General features: G+C 37.5%; 1 protein-coding gene across 8 annotated transcripts in view; it reads left to right on the top strand.

Moving 5' to 3' along the window:
• Positions 1-26,723, top strand: part of MCTP1 (multiple C2 and transmembrane domain containing 1) — a 539,003-nt gene that overhangs the window by 314,224 nt on the left and 198,056 nt on the right. For 4 of the 8 annotated variants that reach the window (XR_007134536.1, XM_047778303.1, XM_047778304.1 and 1 more), the window contains 3 exons: positions 5,037-5,114; positions 9,033-9,203; positions 12,473-12,603. Coding sequence is in view for 7 of the 8 variants with exons in the window: in XM_047778303.1 (XP_047634259.1) it covers positions 5,037-5,114; positions 9,033-9,203; positions 12,473-12,603 (380 nt within the window). In the remaining variant the exon portion in view is untranslated. The remainder of the gene's footprint in view (positions 1-5,036; positions 5,115-9,032; positions 9,204-12,472; positions 12,604-26,723) is intronic. The other 4 variants (XM_047778307.1, XM_047778305.1, XM_047778306.1 and 1 more) reach the window with 1 other exon arrangement.

The raw sequence follows: 26,723 nt of genomic DNA, 5'->3' as shown, positions 1-26,723 counted from the left end.
ATGTTATTTACTCTTTCATGACTTAAACACAATGACTCTGTCATCCCTCTTTGTTATAATTCTGCATTGTGCAAGGCACCATTTATTACTAATGCATGTATTGCTTTGCCTTCAAGACTTTATCTCTTTCTTTGAAAATTCACCTTCGGTACATGATTACTTAGCAATGGATATCGCAATGAAAATGCTTCACTCATAGGACTTTGCCATTTTCTTTTCTTGGCTTTAAACTGTTTATGACTGAAACTAAGTCTCTCCTTTTAGAATTTTAAGATTTGTTGTAGTATTTCTTAAGCGGATTGACAGGTACTATATTAAGACATGCATTGAACAGTGAGCAAGTAAAAACCACATCTATTTATCTTCTGCCTCCTCCTGACACACTTTTTTTTTTTTATAGTCTTGTACTTGTTTGAACTTAGTTTAATTATTATAGCCTCTTCATTTCCTTTCAGTCAGCTGATACCTGCCTTCACTGATGTTATTCTGAATTGTTGGCAAAATAATATTTCCTCTTAGGTGTTCAGGCATTATCCATGAACACACAGAGTGACTGCTTTAGAATTGTCCCATTACTGTGAATGGAAAATCACTTTTGGGAAAACTTCTTTCTCTATTTTCTTAAGATCCACAATTACAGTGAATTCATATGGTACACTCCTTTGCCAAGAAAATAGAACTCAGGGGTGTTCAATGTTGGGTTTGTTCTGTATGCAGCAAATGTGTAGAATGATCATGATGAAGCCTTGCCACCAGGACCAACTCCATAAACACTACTTTTGAAAGGTTTCCCTTTCAAATGACTTTTTCAACATCTTATTTTCACTTTCTACTTCCAAATTAGTTCTTCTGCTCATCAGTACTTTCCCCATTTGGTTGTGTCCATCCTTAAATATTCCTTAATAACTTTTCTCAGTCTCTTCACCTGTCTTGTTTTAGAATAATTGATCATTGTCTTCTTTTCTGAGCATATATTGAATGACAAATTGAGTCATAAAACCAGAACATTTAGGGGTCATTTATTTTACAAAAGAGGAGACTGAGGCCCAGAGAAGTGATGCCATTGCTGTGAAGTACCTGAATGGTGTGATCAGGACCAGCATTTCTCCTTCTGAATATCATAGGAATAAATGTTTTGGCGGAGCCTTAACGCAGCAGAGTTCCTTTGGGGTTGATGATGACAGGAGATGTGCTGTATAAGTAGAGCCATCTCTTAGTTTGTCTTTATTGACAGCCTTATAAGTCCTTCTTGCATTATAAGACCTTTCTCCTCCACAGCTCCTTATGGATGGATGTGTTTCAGGGCTGTGATGTTGCTGTGTTTGAGGTTCCATTTTATAAAATCAGAAAATCAGTGACCAAGTCTGCTTTAGGTGACTGTGAACTTTCATATTCCCATTCAAAGGTGACTTTGATAGCCAACCTCCTTGCTCTTTGCCCAAGAAATATTTGTATTCTGATTAACTTTTAGAGGAGATGTGCATGAAAAGAAGTTTCCCATAACATTTTAAGACGTACAGAAAACCTAAATAGCGCAAATAAAATCTTACCTGAAGAGTATATGTGTGCTTTGTGAGTTAAACAGAATGTGATTTGAAAGAAAATTTTATCAGCTTATTTATAAGGATGGATACATCCATCCAGGAGACAGTAACTGAGTTACACTGAGTGAAACTGAATCCTGGTGAGAGCTTACTCAACGAATGTCAGTTCTACTTTCTATATCTTAATTTTCTTGAGAGCAAAATAATGGAAAGAAAAAAACTGAGGTGATACAGGGATATTCTAATTGTCCAAAAGCATACCATTTATGATTTATCAGAACATGATACCTTAGGACACAAAACATTAAGCAATGGGTATGGCAATTACCATGTTTCTCATGAAAGTAATAAAAATCTTTGAAGCCAATTGGATAACTCCAAGTCAAAATTTCATTAAAAATAATTAACTTCCCATTAAAATACGGTAGTTCTTTGCAGTTCTTTCAAATATTTAGTATATTTAAGTTTCTTCCCATTTATCTCCATTGACTAGACATTCAGATTCTGATGACTGAGAGCTAATTGAACAATCTGTCTTATGAGAACATTAGAGTGAATTAAAGTGAGATTTTAATATTGCTTAAATGGAGAAGATTGGGCTATGCCAAGATACCTCTTATTTAAAAATGGAGACGTGGATCATAATATGAAATGGATTAAAAAAAAAAGAGTACATAGAATACAGAACAATTTGGAGTTATGTCAGAGCACTACCTTATGGTAGGATCAAGCAAAAGTGTGGTTGAAGAAAGACCCTGTAGACCACGAAGAAGATGTATTGGCTTTGTAAAATAAGACTATGATCCTGTGTAGAATGATTCCATACAACTTAATTGTATATGACATACATCCAAGAAAAGTTCAGGTATTATTTCTGTCAGTAGGTATGACAGTAAGACTCTCAGGAAAAAAAAATAACTTTGAATTGAAAGTTCCCCCAGGAGTTCCTGCTTGTGGCACAGTGGATTAAGAATCCATCTGCAGTGGCTCAGATCACTGTGGAGGCACAGGATCAATCTCCAGCCTGGCACAGTGGGTTAAGGGTCTGGTATTACCACAACTGCAGCTTGGCTTCGATCCCTGTACTGGGAACTTCCATATTGGTTGTTCTTGTGTATGGTTGTGGGTGCAGCCATTTAAAAAAAAAAAAATCCCTCCAAAAGGTCTCTGTAAGTCAAACACAAGACTCAATATTTCTTTACCATACCATTGGTAAAAACCTAAAAGATTACTTTAGCAAACCAACAAGATTACAACTTATATGATGATTTTCTAGTAGTACATATTTTGAGAAAACATAGTAAAAGCTTAAGAGCTTTAGTTTGGCCACTGTTAAGCTTAGAGAAGATAGTTAAAACATCTGAAGTAAACATAAAAGCATTCCTGACACCGTACATTGTGTCAAGAGGCAATAGAAATAGGAAAGAAAGTTTACGGATAAAAGCCTAGAGAATTTCTCTAAGGATTATGGTGGCGGTGAATCATCTTCTCAGAAAAAAAGAGATCGAAAGTTCATTATTAGATGAGACACTTCACACTAGGCTGGACAAAGCACTGGGAGGCCTTTCTGTAGAGACAGTCCCGCTTTGAGAGGGTGGATAGACTGGAGAACAAATCTACTTGTTGGACTTTATCATCCAGGTGCAATTCACTGGAATAAACTCAGCAGGAAAAGGAAAAGATAGAGCCTGCCTGTGCCTGGGCTAATAATTGCTCCATGCACCAAGCTTTGTAGCACAAAACAGTCATTCTAGGCTGTCATTATCTCTTTTTTGTAGTGTCTCGTGGATCATTTGATTAAATAAAAGCATGTGCACCTCTGCGCTGAAAATAGAGGAAAGGGCTGCCTCCACACAGCCATTGTAAAGACACAAGCAATGTCTTTCACTCCAGTTTCACAGTATCTAGGTCTCATTTGGAAGGATTAGGTTGTACATGGGTAAATAAATTAAAAAAAAAAACAATAATAACAGGATAAAAAAATTCCAAGGATTATTTGCACACAACAGGGAGAAGATGGGTATGATTGAGTGTTCCTTTAGCTACATGTTAAGTCTAAATAGATTTTTTTGTTGGTTTCGTTCTCTGTTTTAATCAGGATCTAGAATAATAGAAATCTATTATTAGTGATCCAGTTTTTTAAGAAATGGAATGAATAAACTTTATTAATGATAACTGGAACATAGAAATGTTAATTTATATGCAAGATTCTATAACTTCACCACCTTATTAATGAGACTATCATTTGTTACAGAGTACAGTTAACTCTCATATGCTTTACTGAACAATATATGGTAGAGTTATTACCACTTCCCAACTTTTTCTTCCTTCAACCATTGGTTAGCCTGTCTTGATAATCTAGACCCAAATATATATTTCATCTAATCATAAGTGAAAGTATTTCAACAAATGCTCTACAAATTAAGCACATTTTTCCTACTGAACATCTTAAGACTCAGTTCCAAAATTGAGATGTGGTAGGGAAAATCAATTAGTTATCAGAAATTTCAAAGTCAAATCTCAGCTTTGCCAATCTCTAGCCATTTGGCTTTAATTAGGGTATTTATTTTCTCTGTGCCTCAGTTTCTCTACTGTAAAAATACTTGTCATGGAAAACAATGGAGAATGAACTCCATCACGTAATAGCTGCTAAATACATGTCTATTTCTTTCTCTGTGATCTAATCCATCTTTCAGACTGACCTGATCCAATCCTTCTTGTTATTATTTGTAAATCTGATGACTCTCATCTCATCATAATACTATTGTTTGGAAACTTTGTCAAGCTTCTCTAGAAGTCATTTAATACAAACTTATAGCTCCACCATGATAATTTCCTTCCATTATTTCTCATTCCAGTTGTATATTTTTAACCCATCTCTTGCTACTCTTGGTCTCAGTACCAAAGGGACCTTTGGGTTATTTTTTAGTAGCAAAGGCAACAAAGGAAAGTGTTACATGGGGGAAAATTTCTCAGTTATTTTAGAGATATCTCTTTAAAGTTTACAAAAGATTCACATGTGGTGAGGCAGTTAACATGATCATAGTCATTGCCTGTCCATGCAACATTTATTCATTTGGAGCCTTATCAATTTTTTGACACTGGAAATAGTATCCAAATTTTGGAGCAGCAGACTTGGGGAAATGATTCTTTCCATGATTTCTTTTGCTATGTTTCTTTTCTCTGCTTCACCTGTTAACAAAATCCTGAAGCCACCTAAGCAGGATCCATTGCCATGTAATCTCTGTCCTTTATTTTCCTGATCACTGCAGCATTATGCTACTAAAGAAAATGGTGCCTGGAAACTATATCGTTGCATCCGCATTTGTCTTCATTGTGCTAGGAGGCATTTTCTGCCAGTGACTTGGGAGGCAAATACTTTTTTTTTCAAATAATGTTTTCCAAAGAGTAATGCTAAACTGTAATTGGCATGAGGTGTTGATAGTTGGCCAGAGATTTCCGATAAGGCTCTGATCATTCATTTCCATCCAGACACGTGGCAGGCCTGCTTTTCCCATCCAGGGCTTCTGCAGAGCAGAACTTCAAAGTGCTCATTACCAAAATGCACACGTAAGTTCAACCAGTTTGTTTCTTTTTCTGAGCTTGCATGAGCTGTGAACTCTCATGGCTGACTTAACAGTTCTGAAAACCCTTCCCTACCCTAATGTCTTTTATGTATCCGAAGAGGGACTGAAATCTGAAATTCTTTTTCAAGAAATAATGTACCTAAAGTAATATTCTCCTTAGAGTGCCAGCTTGCTAATTCTATCTTACTAAACACAGATGTCATTGACTAATTGCCTCACACTTTGAAATTTATATTGTTACCTAGTATCTTAATATTCTTTATTAAATGTGAACTTGGATGAATATTCCTTACGAGAGTGGATCTCAAACTTGAGTGTGTATGTGAATCACATGGAACACTCATTGGAGAAACAAGAGCAGCACTGCTTCGCAGAAACCGACCCACGTCCAGGAGGGTCAGGCCCGGTGATGTCAGCCAATTACCCACTAAAATTTGAATGTTACTGCTTTCAAAGTTCAAAGAACGTTACAGAGTTGGTTCTTTATGTCAAAGCTAAGTTTGTATCCCTTTTTATCCTCCCCTTCTTTTTTCTTTCCCTCCTCAAATGGAAATTCTATTTCAACAAGGAGGGAGTCGCAAACATGACCTTAAATGACTAAGTATCAGTATTGAGGGATGTATTTGACACTCTTTGCCATTTAGGTGCTCAATAAGAAATCTTTGGTTGACTGATTATCGATTATTCAGTTAATATGTATGATTTAGATACAGCCTATTAGAAAAATCACTAAAAAAGGAAACGATAAATTAAACTACTTGAGTTTTCAGTAGGCTCTTAATTCTCTCTTTAAATGCTCCAAATAGCCAGACCAGTGTGCTTTCCTAATCAGTAAATTTAGAAGCAGGACTAAAGAAGAACTTGGATTAGCATATATAGCGTCTATGTGAGAAAGTAGATGATGCCTACAGTCATAGTAATTAAATATAGTTATTAGATCATAAAAAAAGACATGCATTATAGAACTTTTAAAGCAGAGATTGTCACACCTGAACAGGCATCAGAACCCCCTTTGGTAAAGGCTAGTTGAACCGTATCGCTGGGCCCCACCCCCAGAGCTGCTGATTCTGTTGATCTGAGATGGGACTAAAGAATCTGAATTTCTCACAAGATCCAGGATGACACGATGCCATTGTTCTGTGGACCACAGTCACTCAGAGACCTTCCCTGTACAGAGAAAGGAAGCTTTAAATAGAGCAGCATGCTACCTTGGGGAGCATTAAAACAAGTGTTTTTTTTTTTTTCTTGTGGAATTCCACTTGTTCCCCAATGAGTTCCCCCAAAACTTTGATTTTAAAAAATAAATAAAATTAATAACTATCTTAAGCGGGTTAAATCTTCTTTGTCAGTGGAATATACTTTTTTTTTTTTCCAGGTAGGCCCCCAACACCTTACCCTCCCCACCCCCTGCCAGTCGCCAACCACCCCCCTCACACACACAGAATGTGGTGCTCTCAGTACACTTGGGGCCTATTGTGCAGTCCAGAACCTGTGGATGAGAAAACTGAGACCTGGAGAGGAAGCCACATGCCCTAGTCACACAGTCAGAAATTGCTAAAAAGATGCAAGTGAACATTTACGCTAAACCCTTGTCTTTTCCTCTAGTGGTAGGTAGTCTTAGTTTGTATCGTCCCTCTTTACCTTATAAGTTTATTTCAAGTTCCTCTTCTTCACGTGCAGATGAAATACCTTTATCTGTTTCATGACTATGCAGTTAGTCAATTTGCAGCTAAATTAGTGAGTCTCTTTTTAGTACCATTTTAACAAAAAAATTGAAGAAAAATAATCACTTAAATATGATATTTGGTTAGTATGTCTCTAGAACCTTCCGCCCTTTGTTTTTCTTTTAGCCTTTCAAACAGATCACCTTCATTTCCATATTCATTAGCCCTGTTTTTGTTAAGAAATATTCTCCCTCCTCTTCCCCCTTTAGCTTCCCAAGTCACTTTGGGAATGTTTCTCCAGGTTATAGAAAGAGCATTTGGCAGTGGGTAAAGCCTCCATTAAGTTCATTTTATTTCTGGGAAAGCTTGAAGAATTTCGTGGAAGGCATTCCTTCTTATAAGCAAAATTCTCATTCTCATGTGAACATGGGAGGAGGATAAAGGAAGGGTTTCAGACATGGTACCATTCAAGAACCAACTCAGCCCTGCTGACCAAAGTTGCCATGTAATCTAGATTGTATCCTGGACCGTGGTCTGGATTTGTGACCTGGATTGCTGTGTACCCAGATCTGACTGAGTGCAGTATATGACTTGTGCCGCTGGAACATGTCGAAAATGTCCTAAGTATATTGGTCTGCAAGCTGAAATACTGTATGAATACATGTGCACATATAACAGAAAAGTAGAAAGTGATGTCATGCATTAGCCATGTGGGGAAATGTTGACTGGAATGTCCTTTCAAATATATCAACTCACCTAACTGGTGAGTATCCTTCAGGCAACATTATATTTAAAGCATGATTACTTTTAAACCTCAGGGAGAATCTCTGCCCTAAACACCAATATTGGAAGAATCTGAAGAATAAAGTTCAGAAATATGGGGTCTCATCACATACCCATCTTTTATTAGCCTAACCACTCTGAGTCTTAAATTCCTCATCAGAAAAAATAGAAAGAACAGGACGTGCCTTCCTAGTCATAGAATTTTTGTGGAATCCAAATTATGTAATATTTGGGGAGAGGTGGGGATTATACGAAATAGATGGTAACTTTGCTGTGGAAGTAATTAGGCCAAAAGTAGACCTAATCCATAATTTAGAAGTGGAGTACTTTGATGTGGAGAGAAATACTGAATTTCTTCATGAAATGACTTAAGTGAAGAAAACATGCTTGACAATATGAATAAAGTAGCAGTTTTTGCAGTATTTCTTGGTTCTGAATCCAGATTGAAAAGGTTTGTAACATTTTAGTTACTTTCTTTGCCTTGTTTTATATGCCATTTAGCTCAAAGAGATTATATAACAAGCCATTTTTAGATTTTTCTAATTGTTAAAAAATTCTAACTCTGTTCACTGGCTTGAATATTGACTTAAAATTGGGCAAAAAAAAATTATAAAAGAAAATGTTCAAAGACTAGAGTGAGAAATACATCCAAAAACATACTTGCCAATATAAATCACATATATAATTTTTAAAATCTGTGATGCAAGTTTCAGGCATAAGCAAGACATCTCAGAAGGGTATCTTGGTTTTTTTTTCTGTTCTATAGTACCTTAAATAATAGTTTTTTAGTGAGCTGAAACATAGGTGTCTCCTATTGCGACAATAAAGAAGTTCTTGAATTGTCTGGATGGAACTTACAGCTAATCTTTAGAACTAAAAACCACTTGTAAAATCCATTCATAACATTAAAAAAGAGATTTTCAATAACTGTTAAGTAATTAAAAATTACGTGTCACAGTGTGGATGAGCCTTTTTATATTTATAATATTTATATATATTTTGACACAGGCATACATGACACATATGTAAATATTCTCAGATATTCTTAAAGTATCTACGTGTTGTAATTTTAAGAGTTGAAAAACTAGACTTTATTTTGAGCATATACCTCTTTTATATGACAACCTTAAATTTATGAGATTATTTCACATTTATTAATAATTGTATACTTGGAAGTTCTCTTGTGGTGCAGCAGATAAAGGATCTGGCGTTGCTGCAACTGTGGTGCGGGTTCGATCCCTGGCCCAGGAATTTCCACATGCCACGGGTGCAGCCAAAAAATAAAATAATAATAATTGTATACTTAATAAATAAGTATCTATTTTTTTATTTTTTAATTGTAACCATTTATTTTTTATTTTTGAAAAACTGTAACAACATAGGAAAGGGTAATGCCAAATGTGGTATTTTGGTTTAAAACACAGTAAGCTAATTCTGTTTTCCTTTGCCACAAGCTTCAGACCCAAAGTTTGCGTCTGTCAGATGTACACAGAAAATCCCATCTTTGGAGAGGAATAGTCAGCATCACATTGATTGAGGGACGAGACCTCAAGGCGATGGATTCAAATGGGTTGAGTGACCCCTATGTGAAGTTCCGGCTTGGGCATCAGAAGTACAAAAGCAAGGTGACCTATCTCTTTTGTGTTACTTTCAGTACTTGAAAGGCAGTGGTTGGTTAATAGCCAGGCTTCAGGATATGAAAACACTAGACACTTTTGTAGTGCTTTATAGAACTTTTGAACATCATGTCAGGAAACAGGACCAATTGTATCGCATGGCTTATTTATGTGCTCTGTGACCTCTGGTAAACTACTTCCCTATGTCTCAATTTCTTCATCTATAACACAGGAATAATAGTTGCAATTATCTCTTTTTTTAAAAAAAAGAAGGTTGGAGCAAACATAAAGTGCCCAAAGAATGTTGGCTACCATTATTACTATACCTAATACTAGTACAAATACTACAAATAGCATTATTTGACATGTCATAAAAATCTTTGTACATTACCATTTTATTCAAACTGTCTTGCATCAATGCAGATTGAAAAGTTTTAAAATTTTATTTAGAAAACAAAGGGCCCAAATTACTGCTGCCACTATGGCAGTGGGCCACGGCACAAGTTACTTTCCCTCTCCATTCCCACATTTCCCCACCTGTGAAAATGAGAATTAAAGTAATGCCTGCCTGGGAGTTCCCGTTGTGGATCTGTGGGTTACAAACCTGACTGGTATCCATCAGGATGCAGGTTCAGTCCCTGGCCTCGTTCAGTGGGTTAAGGATCCAGTGTTGCTGCGAACTGTGATGTAGGCTGCAGTTGCAGCTCAGATCCAGTGTTGCTGTGGCTGTGGTGTAAGCTGGCAACTGCAGCTCTGATTCAACCCCTCTCCTGGGAACTTCCATACACCACAGGTGCAGCCCTAAAAAAGAAGCAAAATAATAATAATAATAATAATAATGCCCATGTAATAATGTTATTGAAAAGATTGAAACTATACGTCATGCATGTAAAGAGCTAAGAATACAGCTTGGCCCGTAATAAATAATAAATGTAGCAGAAGGAAGAGGAAGAGTAGCAGTAGTAGTAATAAGTATATGTGGTAATAACAATTATGTTAGTGGTAAGAATACATTAAATAATCATAATTATAGTATTAACAGAAGTAGTAATAATTAGTAAAATTCATAGTAGTCATAGCTATATAGTGATAGTTACATTTGTCTGTGTTGTATTCAACCAAATACAGTCTCTTTAAGGTCAGCTTGGGACAACTGATCACATCCATCTTGTATTGAAAATGACATTCTAGGGAGTTCCCATTGTGACTCAGTGTTTAATGAATCTGACTAGGAACCATGGTGTTGCGGGTTCGATCCCTGGCCTTGCTCAGTGGGTTAAGGATCTGGTGTTGCCGTGAGCTGTGGTGTAGGTCACAGACATGGCTAGGATCCCGCATTGCTGTGGCTCTGGTGTAGGCCGGCGGCTACAGCTCCAATTAGACCCCTAGCCTGGGAACCTCCACATGCCATGCCGCAAGAGCGGCCCAAGAAATGGCAAAAAGACAAAAAAAAAGAAAAAAAAGAAAGAAAGAAAATGACATTCTGGAGTTCCCTGGTGGCCTAGCGGCTAAGGGATCTGGCACTGTCACTGCTGTGGCTCCAGTCACTGTTGTGACGTGGGTTCGATCCCCTGTCAAGGAACTTTCACATGCTGCTGGCACGGCCAAAAAAAAATTTTTTTTTAACTACATTCTACTTTGATGGGAATAGCTTCACTTTAACATCACAATTTTGCAAACTTTTGATAAACAGCCTGTCCAGGTTCCTTCTGCCCCAGGACTTTTCAGCAATACTGAAGGTAGTTAGAAATATCACAGTGAGAACTGCTAGCAGGCTGATTGGTTACCCTATTGAGTGCCCATATCAAAGGGGAATACGTCATTTCTGACCTGTACAAAATCATAGAGGAAAGAGAATCCTAAAAAAGAGAACTGAAAACTTAGGCTCTTTTTTTGGCCAAAAAAGTAAGACCACTCCCAAAATACTGCCAGAGTTCATCTGAACCCAGTTATGAAACATTTGAATTATCATGGCATCTATCAAGTGCCGCCTTTTTTTTCTGCCATGGACTTAATGATATTTTAAAGAAACTACTGATTCCAAAAATAGGTAAATCTATGACCGCTTCTTTCATGTCCTTTATTAATTAACATTATTTCCATGTTCTGGTAGGCATAAAGCATTACTTATTTTTATAGTTCTGCACTTTAGGTATGAAATATGCAATTCAGCTATGGACATGTGTCCCTCTTTGCTCTTTCTTTCCATGATCTATTGCTGATTAATTTCAGATTATGAACTTTAAAAATTGTGATTCATTTGTAATACCTTTGTGCATAACATACTTCATTGCTTTCAAAGTCTTTACATCTAAAGAGCTGTCTCTCAGACATTAAAAAGAGAAAAGGCCACTATATGCCCTCCTTCTAAAAAGAAAGCATATGGAAACAAATATGAATGTTGTCTAACCCACAGGTGAATGGAATTTTAAAAGACATCAGTCTAGGTTACTTTATTCACCAATTCTGTCAGGTGTCTTATCTGAATACTTGCAGTTACAAAATAGCACTTCAAGTAAGTATCTTTCTTATATATGCAATGAAGAGGTAACACACTCACACACACACATACTCATATTAATTCACAGACATTTTTGGCATAGTATTTTGAGGTAAGGATCTGAAGCTCCATTTAAAGACCTGCATTAGAGTCTAGATACTGAAACCTAATTACTGTGGGTAGGTCCCTTAAACTTCAAGTCTTGGTCTCTGTCTCCATATATAAAATAGGGATGAGACACCAGTGCTGTAATTCTAAGGTAAAAATTTGCCTAACCACACAGAAGTAACTTGCTTTTTCCTCCTGTACCTACCTGACTTCATTGTCTGTTTCCTTTATCATTTAGCTTGAAAATTCCTATGTGTGTAGCAAGTAAAGAAAAAAAAAAAAACCTCTGGGAATCCTCCTTTTCCTTTCCTGTGAGAAGACAGACTACAAGTCATATCTTCATGCATTAAGTGGTTATGTAAAATAAATGCTAGTAGCAGAGTGAGCTATTTCCGTGATAGAGTTTTTGCCTTTTCTATATAATTCATATCTCTCATCTGTTATTCAAGATGATGAGAGGGTACCTCTTGAGTTTCAGAACACATTCTTTAGGGTTCTTTCAGACACTGTGCTATAAAGATGCTGAGATCTTTATAGCACATTATTTCCATTATTTCTGGAAGCTCTTGTTCAAATCTCACATGCGTTTCTAGATAGTACCTAAAGTTTTATGTTGAATTTTTTAAAAGACTGATATGGATGCAAGAGTAATGACTTTTTGGTTTTCCAGATTATGCCCAAAACGTTGAATCCTCAGTGGAGGGAACAGTTTGATTTTCATCTCTATGAAGAAAGAGGTGGAATCATTGATATCACTGCGTGGGACAAAGATGCTGGGAAAAGGGATGATTTTATTGGCAGGTTTGTGTAATTTAGTGTTTTTGGTTCACTCTAGAGAGGGTGAATTTTGTTAAAGTAATATTTGTTGTAAGTCTGTTATTAGAATTAATCTTTACTCTTTTGAAGCATGGTAAGGCAAATACTTGGGTGAACCGAAAAATAGATTTGAAAACTGACCAGTAGGTGGCAGTTTTGACCAGTTGATGGACTGGCTCTCTGAATTTGATATCCAGAAATTTTCTCCAGATGTCAGAAACATTGTGCATAAAAGTTACGGGAGTTGAGAAAGAGGAATCTCATTTGACATGAGATATTTAGAAGGAACAAAGAGCGTATTCACAGTCTGCAAAGTGATATGAGATAATATTACTTTTCATAAAGCATATTGTGATCGTAAAATGCATGGTTTCATACAATTCCCTACAAGGTAGAGAATCCTGGTAATCTCCTAGGAGTTCAAGTTTTAGTGAAGGAAGTATGTAAGTGAGAAAGATCCATGTTAATCTGATATCGCAATGAAGAAAGACGTATTCTGAGGCTTATATGACATCTCTGCACAAAGACAAGGTTATTTTGAATGATTACTTGAATCATACAAATTGTTTTCTTATTTTAAAGCTTATTTTTATATTTTTCAGTATTTGAAATATGTGGCTTTGTAGCAACACACAATGAAACCTACCAGTACTGAACTAAAGCATGGTATGCAAAAGAATTTTGCTAGTTTAGAAAATTCCTTCTTCATTGCAGTTCACATGATTTCCAAGTCTCTAAATATACAGTGTGAAGAAATGCATACATACTAATCATAATAAAGGGAATTTTACATGTGAAAAGCAAAAATAGGAATCCAAGGAGTTCCCATTGTGGTTCAGTAGGTTAAGAACCCAACTAGTATCCATGAGGATGTGGCTTTGATCCCTGACCTTGCCCAGTGGATTAAGGATCCGGCGTTGCCACAGGCTGTGGCATAGGTCACAGATGTGGTTTGGATCATAGGCTGGCTGCTGCAGCTCCAATTCACCTCCTAGTGTGGGAACTTCCATATGCCACAGGTGCGACCCTAAAAAAAAAGAAATGGGAATCCAACCCAACATATTTATCTCTTTGTTTGTTATTCTAAGAAATATGTTTTAAACAATGGTTTTCTTCATAGTATTATAAAATGAGAGGTCAAAGATTACTTTCAGTTAACCTTTAATATTTTTACTTATAAAATGAAATGAGAAAAACACCACTATAATCTAATGCTATGTTACATTTCAATCCTTTTTAAAGGACAAGCCTTCACTGCATTTTTTTTCTCTCTAGTAAAACACTATTTTTAGAGTTTTTTTAAAGTACTACCTTGTTCTCTTTGGGATATACCATCAGCTTAATTATCAGCATTGATCTGTTAATACACTGAATACATTTTATTTTACATGTATATTTTATTTATTATATAGTATTATTTATTACATATTTTATATATTTACTTATTTTATATATCCTAATTTAAATGTATATATACGTTTCTTTTTCCTTCAACATGCTATGAGCTTTTTTAAGTAGATGCTATCTAGCTATTACTTGAATATTTTAACTCATTTTCATAATTTACAGCAACATTAGATCTATTTGATGACCACGAAATAATCAGAATGAGGAGTTCCCATTGTGGTTCAGTGGGTTAAGAGCCTGACATAGTCTCCATGAGGATGTAGCTTTGATCCCTGGCCTTGTTCAGTGGGTTAAGGATCTGGCCTTGCCACAACCTGTGATGTAGGTCACAAATGTGGCTCAGATTGCACCTCATTGCTGAGGCTGTGGTGTAGGCCTCCTGCTGCAACTCAAATTTGACCTCTAGCCCTGGGAACTTCCATATGCTGCAGGTGTGGCCCTTAAAAAATAATAATAATCAGAATGACTGGCATTTTTAACTTGTTACCTCAGTCTCATTACTTTGTATACAAACTTTCTCATGTTCGTAAAATAATGAAGTCATTAATGTATGGACTTCTTATACTTCTGGCTCCACATTACATGCAGTTCTTCATATCCTTTTTTCCCTTAATGATAGATATCCTTTTATATATTTTTCTTTCTTGGAAAATAATCTCCAAATTTGAAAATTATGAAAATTTCTCAGTCTATTTTGTACTGAATTTTCCCTTTTCCTCGCTTAGTAATGTTATGAAATCTTCAAGGGCATGCCTAATTATACTAAGATATGCTTGGCGGAGAGGTAGACCTGTTTATCTCACTTGACCTCCTTCCTATGGGTTTCCTGGCATTTGGCATTTTTTTTAATTTTGATTTTTTGATTTTTTTCCCATTATGGTTGATTTACAGTGTTCTGTCAATTTCTACTGAGCAGCAAAGTAACCCAGTTATATTATATATATATAATTTTTCTCATATTATCCTCCATCATATTCCATCACAAATGACTAGATATAGTTCCCAGTGCTATATACAGCAGGATCTCATTGCTTATCCATTCCAAAGACAATAGTTTACATCTATTAATCCCAAATTCCCAGTCCATTTCACTCCCTTCTTGTCCCCCTTGGCAACTACAAGTCTGTTCTCCATGTCCATGAGTTTCTTTTCTGTGAAAAGGTTCATTTGTACTGTATATTAGATTCCAGATATAAGTGATATCATGTGGTATTTGTCTTTGTCTTTCTGACTTAACTTCACTTAGTATGAGAGTCTCTAGTTCCATCCATGTTGCTGCAAATGGCATTATTTTGTTCTTTTTTATGGATGAGTACTATTCCATTGTGTATATATACCACATCTTCTTAATCCATTCATCTGTTGATGGATATTTAGGTTGTCTTCATTTATTGGCTATTGTGAACAGTGCTGCAATGAACGTACAGGCACATGTATCTTTTCAAGGCAAGTTTTGTCCAGATACATACCCAAGAGTGGGATTGCTGGGTTATATGGTAGTTTTATATTTAGTTTTCTGAGATACCTCCATACTCTTTTCCATAGTGGTTGAAAGAATTTACATTCCCACCAACAATGGAGGTGGGTACCCTTTTATCCACACCCTCTCCAGCATTTGTTATTTATTGACTTGTTAATGATGGCCATTCTGACAGGTGTGAGGTGGCACCTCACAGTAGTTTTGATTTGTATTTCTCTAATAATTAGTGATGTTGAGCATTTTTTCATGGGCTTGTTGGCCATCTGTATATCTTCTTTGGAGAAACATCTATTTAGGTCTTTTGCCCATTTTTCCATTGGGCTTTTGGTTTTTTTGCTGTTGAGTTGTATATGTTGTTTGTATAATCTAGAGATTAAGCTCTTGTCAGTTGCATCATTTGAAACTATTTTCTCCCATTCTGTAGGTTGTCTTTTTGTTTTTTTTTTAATGTTTTTCTTTGCTGTGCAAAAGCTTGTCAGTTTGATTAGGTCCCATTGGTTTATTTTTGCTCTTATTTCTGTTGCCTTGGGAGACTGGTCTAAGAAAACGTTTATATGGTTGATGTCAGAGAATGTTTGCCTATGTTTTCTTCTCAGAGTTTGATGGTGTCTTGTCTTACATTTAAGCCTTTAAGCCATTTTGAGTTTATTTTTCCATGCTCCTGGGTTGGAAGAATTAATATTGTAAGAATGGTCATACTTCCCAAAGCAATCTATAGATGCAATGCAATCCCTATCAAATTACTCATGACAGAACTACAACAAACAATCCAAAAATTTTTATGGAACCATAAAAGACCCCAAATTGCCAAAGCAATCCTGAGGAACAAAAACCAAGCAGGAGGCATAACTCTCTCAGACTTCAGGCAATATTACAAAGCTGCAGTAATCAAGACAGGGTGTTACTGGTACCAAAACAGACATACAGACCAATGGAACAGAATGGAGAACCCAGAAATAATCCCAGACACCTACGGTCAATTAATCTTCAACAAAGGAGGCAAGAATATAAAATGGAGAAAGACAATCTTTTCAGCAAGTGGTGCTGGGAAACCTGGACAGCCGCATGTAAATCACTGAAAAGTGAACACACCCTCACACCATGCACAAAAGATAAACTTTCTACAGGTTTGTCCATATTTTGGCAAATTTTGAGAGAACAGTGATGCATGGCTGGTCTGAAGATCATAGTCATTTCTCTAGGTAACTGAGGAAGCTAAGTTTGGGGAAAGAGAATAAATCCATTTTTGGAGCTTCTGGATTAGAGAACATGTGCAGGTGCTAAAGGAGTGCTGTGCCCTGGAAGGCATGGAAGTTCCTCCCCTCTAACCATGTACCTTACCATGTGCATCTTTCCATCTGGCCATTCCTGAGTAATAGCCTATTATAATAAACTAGAAGTCTAGTTGGAAGTGTATGCCTCCATATCCCCCCCCTTTTTTTTTTCTTTTTTTTTTTTTTGCTGTTGGATGTGTTTACCACTTGCATATAGTTTCTGGCTTATGCTTTGCCTAGGTTATTGGATGAGGTCTTTGTGCCCATGGCTATTGTGTAGGAGAACCTGGCAAGCAGGATCAAGAGTCCTGGGCTCCATCACCCTCACTGCTTTGATGGGCATAGCTCTATGTTTTGCTTCCCAGTAGCTTGGTAGGATTAAAACTAGCTTGGATGATGAGCCCAAATACTACCATTAAAGAATTATAGGGGCTTCTAAAACTCTCATTTATTTTGAACAACTTACTTTTATTCCCAGTTATATTTTTTTCTAAATATAATAGAAAAAAAACTTATCTGCTATCACCCTTACTGGAAAAAAATCATTTTTGGTTATATGCCAAATATAAAAAATTGCCTATGAAAGCAACTCGAGCCAAAAAATTTTAGAGTAAACAAGAGCACAGGAAGACAAGATTTCTAGAACAGCATTTGAATATCAGTTTAAACCACTTTACACAGTAAAGGGAATTATTGTTGAATTTCAAGATAAAGATAGACAATATCCAAAAAGAAAACAGAAAAAGGAGTTCCCTGGTGGCTCAGTGGATTAAGGATCTAGCATTGTCACTGTTGTGTGCAGTCTTTGCTGTGGCGCCCCTGGCCCAGGAACTTGTACATGCTATGGGCATAACCAAAAAAATAGCGGAGGGAGAGATGTACGATAGAAAATTGCTGTGCATTCTGCCAATTTAACAAAGATGCCTGTTACAAAAAAAGTAAAAGAAATGACTATGGCAAATCATCACCATTTCAAATCTACTTCATGTCCAGATAGCAGCAGAAATTCTTGGTATCTGACTTTATACTCATTAGGTTGCACTTTACACATATTTTGCCACTGAAACAATATATTATTAGACCTCAGTTGGGGGAAAAGTAAAGTCACATGTGTTTATGTGAAGATTGTGCAATAACAGTGGAGATAATGCAGATTGTATTAGAATTCTTGAGTTCTAGAAGAATTTAGAAGAGAATTGACTTACCTTCCTATTCAATTTGAGTTCCAAGATTAATGTAACAGGAGTAAAACTGTCACTGTTGTTTTCTCTATTCTTTTCCAAGCTGTTGTTACAACATTCTATGTATTAAATTATTTTTAATTTTATTGAAATTATTTGACACGTAATATATAAATTTAAGGTGTACAACATTTTGATTTAATAGATTTATATACTGTAATATGATTGCCATTCTAGCTAGAGGTAGCACCGCTATCGTGTCACATAATTATCCGTTTTGTGTGTGTGGTAGGAATAATTAAGATATATTTCTGTTCACTTACAATTTAAGAGCCGGATGGCTGGTGGATAAGTTTAAAGTTGGCCATGGAGGGTAATACCACCCCATCAATGCCTAATAATTGTTTATAAGGATACTATCTACACTCCAGACTCTGTGTCCAGCCGCCTGCTTGACAGCTGCCCTTGAACATCTGATAGGCTTCTCCAGTTTAGCAGGTGCAAAGCCAAACTTCTCACCCCCAGTGCCCCAAATCTGCTTAACTCCAATGGCCAGTCTTCAGCCTTCATCTTACCTGGCCCAGCAGTAATGCTGGACTTGGATGATCACTTCCTTAGCTTAAAAGAGGTTTTTCACTTGACTTTCTTCACTTGGCTTCACAAGGCTCAGTTCACCACTTGCCTTATATGCTCCTTCTTCGTCTTCTAAGCAAATTCTTTCTCATCTGGCACCTGATTTAATTCTGGAGAGCCTCAGAGCCCACTCCCTGGCCAACTCCTCTGTCTGTACTTGCTCCTTTGGTGCCTTCATCCACTCTTGTGCTTTCCATACCATCTACGATTGACGACAAACATACAGTTCCACTCCATAACTCTTTCCTGAGCTCCAGACTCTGTGTGCAACCACCTGTTTGACATCTCTGCTTGAACATCTGATAGGCTTCTCCAGTTTAGCAGGTCCAAAGCCAAACTTCTCACCCCCGAGGCCCCAAATCTGCTCTTCCCTAAAGATTCTCTCTTGCTTGATGCTAACATCGACAATCTTGGAGTCATTCTTTTATTTTTTTTCTTTCATTTGCATCAAATCCATTAAGAAACTTGCAAACTTCTTCAAAATATATTCCAAATTCACTCTTACCATCTCCATCATTGCTTCTTGTTGAAGCCACCATCAGCTTTCAGGTTGGCAATAGCAATAGCCTCCTGTTCTTGCTGTCACATAACATCAACAAAATAATTGAACCTTCTGCTCGAAGCTCTGCAGCAGTTTCCTGTCTCAATCTAGGGAAATCCTAAATCCTTACAGTGGCCTCTAATTCTCCTGGTGATCTGGCCCTGTGACCCCTCTGCCTTGAGCTTCTGCTATTTTGCCCCTGCTTCCTTCTGCTCTGTCCCAGGCTCTTTGTTTTTCCTCCAGCACACCAGACAACTTCTCACCTCAGACCTTAGCCTCTGTTCATTACCCTCTTTCTTCAGGTGTCCACCTGCCTTGCTTCTTTACCTTCCTTTGATCTATGCATAAATGTCACATCAGGGAGGCAGCCATACCAACCCTATTTAAAATCAAAACTTTGGAGTTCCCTGGTGGCTCAGCAGGTTAAGGATCTGGCATTCTTACTGCTGTTTCTGGTTACTGCTATAGTGCAGGTTCCATCCGTGGCCTAGGAACTTCCAAATGCTGTGATGTGGCCAAAATACATAAATAAATAAATAAAATCTAAACTTCTTTTCCTTGACAGTTTCCTCTATCCTGCTTTTTTTTTTTTCTCCATCAAAGTAGTCACCATTTGACATACTGAAAATTTCACTTATTTCATCATTTATTTCCCATCATTAGAATATGAACTTCATGAGGGCAGGGATTTTCAGGTATTTTTTCATCATGGCATCCTTGATACCTAGAAAAGTGTATGGCAGATAATAGATACTTAATAAATGTTTGTTGGACTTAAGTTTAATTACCTGAAGCTTTATTTAATACTAAAAATTATGGCTCTTCCCTCTCCAAATTAGTGTAGAATTTGACACCAGGCATTAATTCAAAGAACAGCATGCCTTAGTGGAAACAACAAAGTTTCAGTATAATTAAGAAAGCTATTTATATGTAATTCAAAAGAGAGAATTAATGAGCTAAAGTGTCAAAGTGTCTGTAATCTTTGTACATAAAACTACTGAATGATCTGATCCCTGGCCCAGGAACTCTATACGCTATGGGGCAGGCAAAAAATAAAAATAAAAAATACAGAATGGTTGGAGTTCCCATCATGGCACAGTGGTTAATGAATCTGACTAGGAACCGTGAGGTTGTGGGTTCGATCCCTGGCCTTGCTCAGTGGGTTAATGACCTGGCGTTGCCGTGAGCTGTGGTGTAGGTTGCAGACGCGGCTCGGATCCTGCGTTGCTGTGGCTCTGGTGTAGGCCGGCGTCTACAGCTCCAATTAGACCCCCTAATCTGTGAACCTCCATATGCCGTGGGAAGCAGCCCTAGATAAGGCAAAAAGACAATAATAATAATAATACAGAATAGTTACATTTGAAAAAAAAGCCTATACATTTACGAAGATACTTTTTCATCCTCATAATATCAAGTGAGTTAATGCCAAGTGGTTGTTAAATTTTACACAAAAATAAGTTTACCTTGAATATAAAGAAACAATGATAATAAAGCCTTACATATGTATAGGGCACTAGTACATATTAGCTCACTATAAGGAGATAATAAAGGTGTTCATTTTATACCAATTATGCAGGTTCCAAAAGTGAGGCAGAAGGATGTTTAGAGGTTGCTCAGCTACTATGAATCTGGGGTGATCTGAGACTCAAATCCAGGATTCCTGATGCTACAGTTTCCCCTTGGTCTTGGATTCAGTGTGTTCTGAAGCCATTAAGTGCCCAATAAAATGCCAGGTAGTCAGTGAACCCACGTAGGTGGTGTGCACCACACTGCATGTTTGAACAACAAATTTTACCTGTCACTGAACTACACTTTTCAAGTGAAGGTGAAATGATGTTAATCTGCATGTAATTATTTAACTTTCTGATCACCTGCATTTTGGCAGGCAAGACGGACTGCCACCTTTACGATAATCAGCTCATAAATCCTCATGATTGTTACACTTTTATGCAGAGCAGTAATCTGAACAAATTGGCTGCTGACAGCTGCGGTAAATTGCCAGGAAGGAGTGCTGTCAGAGAACAAGTTGTTTTTATGAACGTGCAGAATAAGTAAATCCCGTGTCAAGCAATTTCATTCAGTAGGAGTTATTTGCAATCCAATGTAGCAAGATTTATAGCATTATTTATTAGTGTGCAAAGTGCTTGTTTATCTTTAAAGTGGCATTGATTTGGGGCACATATATTTTTGGTTGGTGGATTGCTACTAACTTTACACTTTTACCAGGGTGGAAGTATTGGTTCTGCCCATGACAACAAAGTGGTACAGATGTAAACGTCAATAGAGAGTTCTATTTCAACAAAATTTTTTATTAGCACTGTATGATAAGAAAAAGTTATTCCCAATGGACAAGTTTGAGGTGAAGAATAAATGCTTTCAAATTCTATATCCATAAAAATAGGAATTCCCCTTGCAGCTCAGTGGTAACAAACCTGACTAGAATCCATGAGGATGTGGGTTCGATCTCTAATGTTGCTCAGTGGGTTAAGGATCCAGCGTTGCCATGAGCTGTGGTGTAAGTCGCAGACACAGCTCGGATCTGGTGTTGCTGTGGCAGTGGCATAGGCTGGTGACTGCAGCTTTAATTTGACCCCTAGCTTGAGAACTTCCATATGCAGCAGATGTGGCCCTAAAAAGCAGAAAAAACAAAAAACTATGAATCTGTGTTTATTGCCAAAGGAAGAAAACGTGGGCTATGTCTGCCTAGGTGTAGTGTGGCAAAAGAGGAAAACAGCCTTTGACTTTGTATATTAACCAAATAAACATTTTATTGGAGTTGAAGTACATTGCATTTGCGTGTTTGATACTCTATAGATCTAATTTGCAATGTTTCCTATTTGTGATATGAATACTGCAGTGATTCTTCTGCTTCCCACATAAATAAGAGTAGAATCGTTCCCACTGCTTTATTAATTTGAAAGCACAAAGATAGCTAGTCAGAAAATTCTAAACCAAAGAGAGTTTTTAATGAACTCATTCTATTGTACCGTTTTTCTTACTAAGGGCTGAGTGAAATAGTTTCATTTGGGAGATAGGCAATATTTACATAAAGAATAGAGTGGGTCATTGAGTCTTGTCTTGGTTTTTCCTAAACTCAACCTAAGCCAAATAAATTAAAATTTTAATCCATTTTTTCATGGCTTACTATTTTTTCTCTGAAGATTTTCTCAGAAAATTTATACTCATTGCAGTATTTTGTATCCAGTAGGCAAAGTTTCCAAAGACAGTTTCCATGCACTACTGTGTATATATCAAATAGTTTACTTTCAAGGCAATGAATAGGGAAGTTCACAAATTGGTGGAAGTGTGCTCTGATAAAGCCATCTATCTCCCAAAGACAGTCCAGCAGTGACAACTTGTGACACTAAAACGGCAATAACAGCATTAGCACTTAGTAACGCCAGAGATGGTGTGAACACTGTGTAATCATGAAACTTGAAAACACTTAGGGGTTGCCCATTGTATTCTTTAAAATGCAAAGGTTCCAAGGAATTAGGTGTTATATTGATTTATAGGATCTTATAATACATCATGCACTATTTTATTTTTTAATGTTAAGTAGTCCTCATACCTTAAGAAATCTGAAAATTAAATATGGTCCAAATTATGTAAAACGTGTTTTTAGAAATGATGCCTCCCTCCCTCCTCCAAAGAAATACTAGTGCAGCTTCTCTTTCTATCCTATAGGCTTTGCTTTAAATGTCCTCTCATCATGATGGCTTCATAATTTCATGAGCTATTACTTCAGGACACAATATACACTTAGGGGTTCACTGTAAGAGGAAATAGAAATTTCTGTTGCAAATATCCCTCCCTATGATTTTAAGCTGTTTTGGCTGAATTCTTGCTGGATCTGATCATGCCACACCATTGGTCTGTAAATCAGAATTGGAGTGTTGCTGACAGAGAACTCAGCCAGGAGTAGATACGGCAGCTCTGCCTGTCCTTGTTTATCATTCTGTTAACTTGCGCTGGTTCAATTAAAATTATCTTCAATCCACGGTTTCTTTACTGGGATCTTTTAAAGCCAGTTGTCCGTTTTGTGAGGATTAGTTCAGTTAAAACTACATAATATAATTCGCAAGTCCATTTAACTGGGCATATATAGACAGCACCAAGGAGGGGCCATTGTCAACCCCTCGGTGATACACTGCTGCTACTCTTCCCTCAAGACATTTTCAGGCCACACATGACATATCTGATGTACGGGCCACCAGTGCCAATGCACATGTAAACTGTTTGTGAAGCTTGAATCCTGTCCTATTTTTAAATTAAAAAGCAAGTCCAAATCCAGGAGTTCCCACTATGGTGCAGTGGGTTAAGGATCTGACTACAGTGGTTCAGATCACTGTAGAGGTATGGGTTTATTCCCTGGCCCAGCACAGTGGGTTGGTTTCTGGTGTTGCCCCAGCTGCGGCATAGGTCACAGCTGTGGTGTGGGTTTGATCTCTAGCCTGGGGAACTTTCATAGGCTGCAAGTGTGGTTAAAACAAAAAAATCCAAATAAGTCTAACATTACCTCCTGCCCCCCCCCCCCAGTGACCTCACACATGAACATATCTGTACATCCAGGATGCTAATCACAGGACTGCTTCATCTGGGTAGAATGGCATTGTTGGTTCCTGATTTAGCCATGGCAGATAGAAAGGCAAGAGAGAGAAAAATGGTAAGAATGCTGAAAATTTTCTACCTGAACTCGTAGGGGGAAGTGTCACCAAATAAATGTGACATGTTCCTTTTATGTGGCTAATACATGCACATAGTTTTTAAAATGTGTAAAAAATTTCAAATTTTGATATGGAAATCAGGAAACTTGGTTGGAGTTCTTGCCATCACATAATTTCTCCAAGCCTCAACCTCCCCATTTGTTGAATGAAAGAAAGTAGCTCTGATATCCCCTTCAGTTTGAGTCTGTTTTGATTCTTCTATTGATGATTGATTGATGAGTTTGATACAGAAACAAGTTCTAAAATTGAATGATATCAACTAAGGCAGATAAGACAAACTGCAAATTATATTTACATAGCACTTGTATCTTTTCAAAGTACTTTTTCTTCTATTATTCCTGTGTTTTTACAACACTATGCAAAGAGAAGGCATGATTTTTTTTTTAAATTTCCATGTGGTAAATGAGGAAAGCTGATGCACAAAAGTTTAAGCTACTTGCTCAATATCACAGTACTAATGAATAATTAATACTGTATTCAGAATACTTTGGTGTTCTGAACCACTGACATGGACTCTGAAGCCAAATAACTTCATTCAAAGCAATACACTGCATCTGTGGTAGTTCTGGAAATAAGGATGTGATAAACCAGAAGGCTTAGAAATCTACCCAATTTAACAGACATAACACACAATAAATAGTTAATGAATGAGTGTTGGAAAGAAATGAGCCCACCTTCTAGGAAGACAATATAGAAGTGGTAGAAGGAGCACAGTACATGCTGATCCTGGCTCTGCCACTGTCACTATGAGTAAATCTTTGACCTCTCTGAACCTCTTTCTCAATGTACACAAGTACTTTAATACGTACAGAGCGTTAGTACATTTCAGGTGCTACAGTAGGTACCTGCCCTTGAGGCATATAGGAGATTGACAGGAAAAGACAACTGCAGGTCATTTCAAGTAGAATTTGTAAAAATTAGCCAAGAAAAGATAGGTATATACATCTTCTCAGGCAGAGGGATTGCCTTATCCAAGAAAAGAAGCAGGTGTACCCTGGCATGGCTGGTGGAAAGCCTACAAGCTGTCAGGAATGACTTAAGTAGTAAGTGTGAGTCAACAAGGGACACCCAACCTGATGGTAGGTCACAGAGGGCACAATTGCCTTGCTAAGTGTTATTTCATAGGCAGTGGGAAGCCAGGAGTGGGACATGGTTAAGTTTGTGTTTTAGACATCTGTCACTGAGGGGATTGATTGTGTCAATGGTTTTTGTCTTAGACCAGGTTCCCTAGGAAACTTTAGGCAGTAATTTGGTGCCGATACTTAATTAGGAGGTATAATCCCAGACACTGAGGGGGAGAGAGAAAGAATAGGAGGCAGAGAAGACTAGGAAGTAAGGCAAGGTGATATGTTACTGGACTGGCCATGTCCCCATGCTTCAGAGTCACAGTGGTTGCTCAGAAGGTATGCCCACTTGTCCACGTGTAAACAGGCAACATGGAGAATCATGCTTTGGAATGGTTTGTGAGAGGGTGGTAGGTATAGGGAGTTATCTTTCCATCTTCTGTATCATTGACCCAAGTTCACCCCACAAGGAGACAACCTCTACACTGTTTCATCTAGTTTCTTGGGCAGTTGATGAGGAAGCCAGGTACCATAGTCCATGGTGGCTCTTTATCCAAGTGCAGAAGTGGCCCTAGAAGCTAGAATTTGGGGCATGTGTCAGTGGGGTCTAGATGCATAGTGGCAGACAAGAGGAATGCTCAGCTCATTCATATGAGTGCAAATTTAGACAGTCCTAGGTCAGTCCTAGGGGGAAGATACCTGAAGACTCAAGCCCAGCGGATTGGTCACAGTGATGGGAAGAAAAGCAGCACCTTCGAAAGACCCAGCCAAAGTTGAACCTGAGCCAATGCAGGCAGCTGAGGACACAGGAGTTCCATATGGAACCCCAGTGTAAAACAGATATAAGAGGAGCTGTTCTTTGAACCAAAGAGGAGAATCCACACCCCATTCTTCACCCTTCCTCCATCCATGGTGACCTTGACACACCCCCTTCCCTAGTACTCCTTAGAAGACAATTTGAAACTAGATTAGATTATCTGCCTTTTGGCACCAACATTCAAACTTTTTCTGGTGGGGGAAGGGCAGAATACATCTGAGAAATAATACTTCATTATCAATAAGATAAATGCATTCTCTTTTGTTTTGTGGAATTGCAAAGAAAAGAAGATGTAGGAGTTCCCATCATGGCTCAACAGTTAACAAATCTGACTAGCATCCATGAGGTTGCAGGTTTGATCCCTGGTCTCGCTCAGTGGGTTAAAGATCCGGTGTTGCTATGAGCTGTGGTATAGGTTGCAGACACGATCGGATCTGACATTGCTTTGGCTGTGGTATAGGCCAGCAGCTATAGCTCCAAGTGGACCCCTGGCCTAGGAACCTCCATATGCCATGGGTGTGGTCATAAAAAGACCGAAAAAAAAAAAAAAGAAGAAAAGAAGATGTAAGTAAGTATAAACATGAATAGAGTTATAACAAACTGTAAAATCTGGGGTTTTGGAAAACTTGAACTTCATCTACTTCAATTACCCTATATCACAGATGAGAAAACGAATTCAGGAGGATAAGTTTGCTTAGAAAAGGTCATACAACTAATTAGTGTCAGATGGAGGGCCAGAGCCAAAGGAATCTGACCCCAGTCTTGGGCTCTTTTCCTTGTGTATGTATCTGTATGCATATTTTAGGAATTCATGAATTTGATTCAATACATTTTTAATTTTGCATTTTTGTTTTCATAACAGTATAAAATCATCATTTTGGCTTATTCTAAACAAGCTGGATGATCAGCTAGTATTTCTATAAGCAGTAACTGTAGCAAATGCTTCCTTTGCTGAGGTTATAATAGTACAAGCAAGCCAAA

The sequence above is a fragment of the Phacochoerus africanus genome, chromosome 4 (genome assembly GCF_016906955.1).
Source record: "Phacochoerus africanus isolate WHEZ1 chromosome 4, ROS_Pafr_v1, whole genome shotgun sequence".
In the NCBI taxonomy this organism is placed as follows: Eukaryota; Metazoa; Chordata; class Mammalia; order Artiodactyla; family Suidae; genus Phacochoerus; species Phacochoerus africanus.
This window is presented reverse-complemented; position numbering and strand designations above follow the sequence as displayed.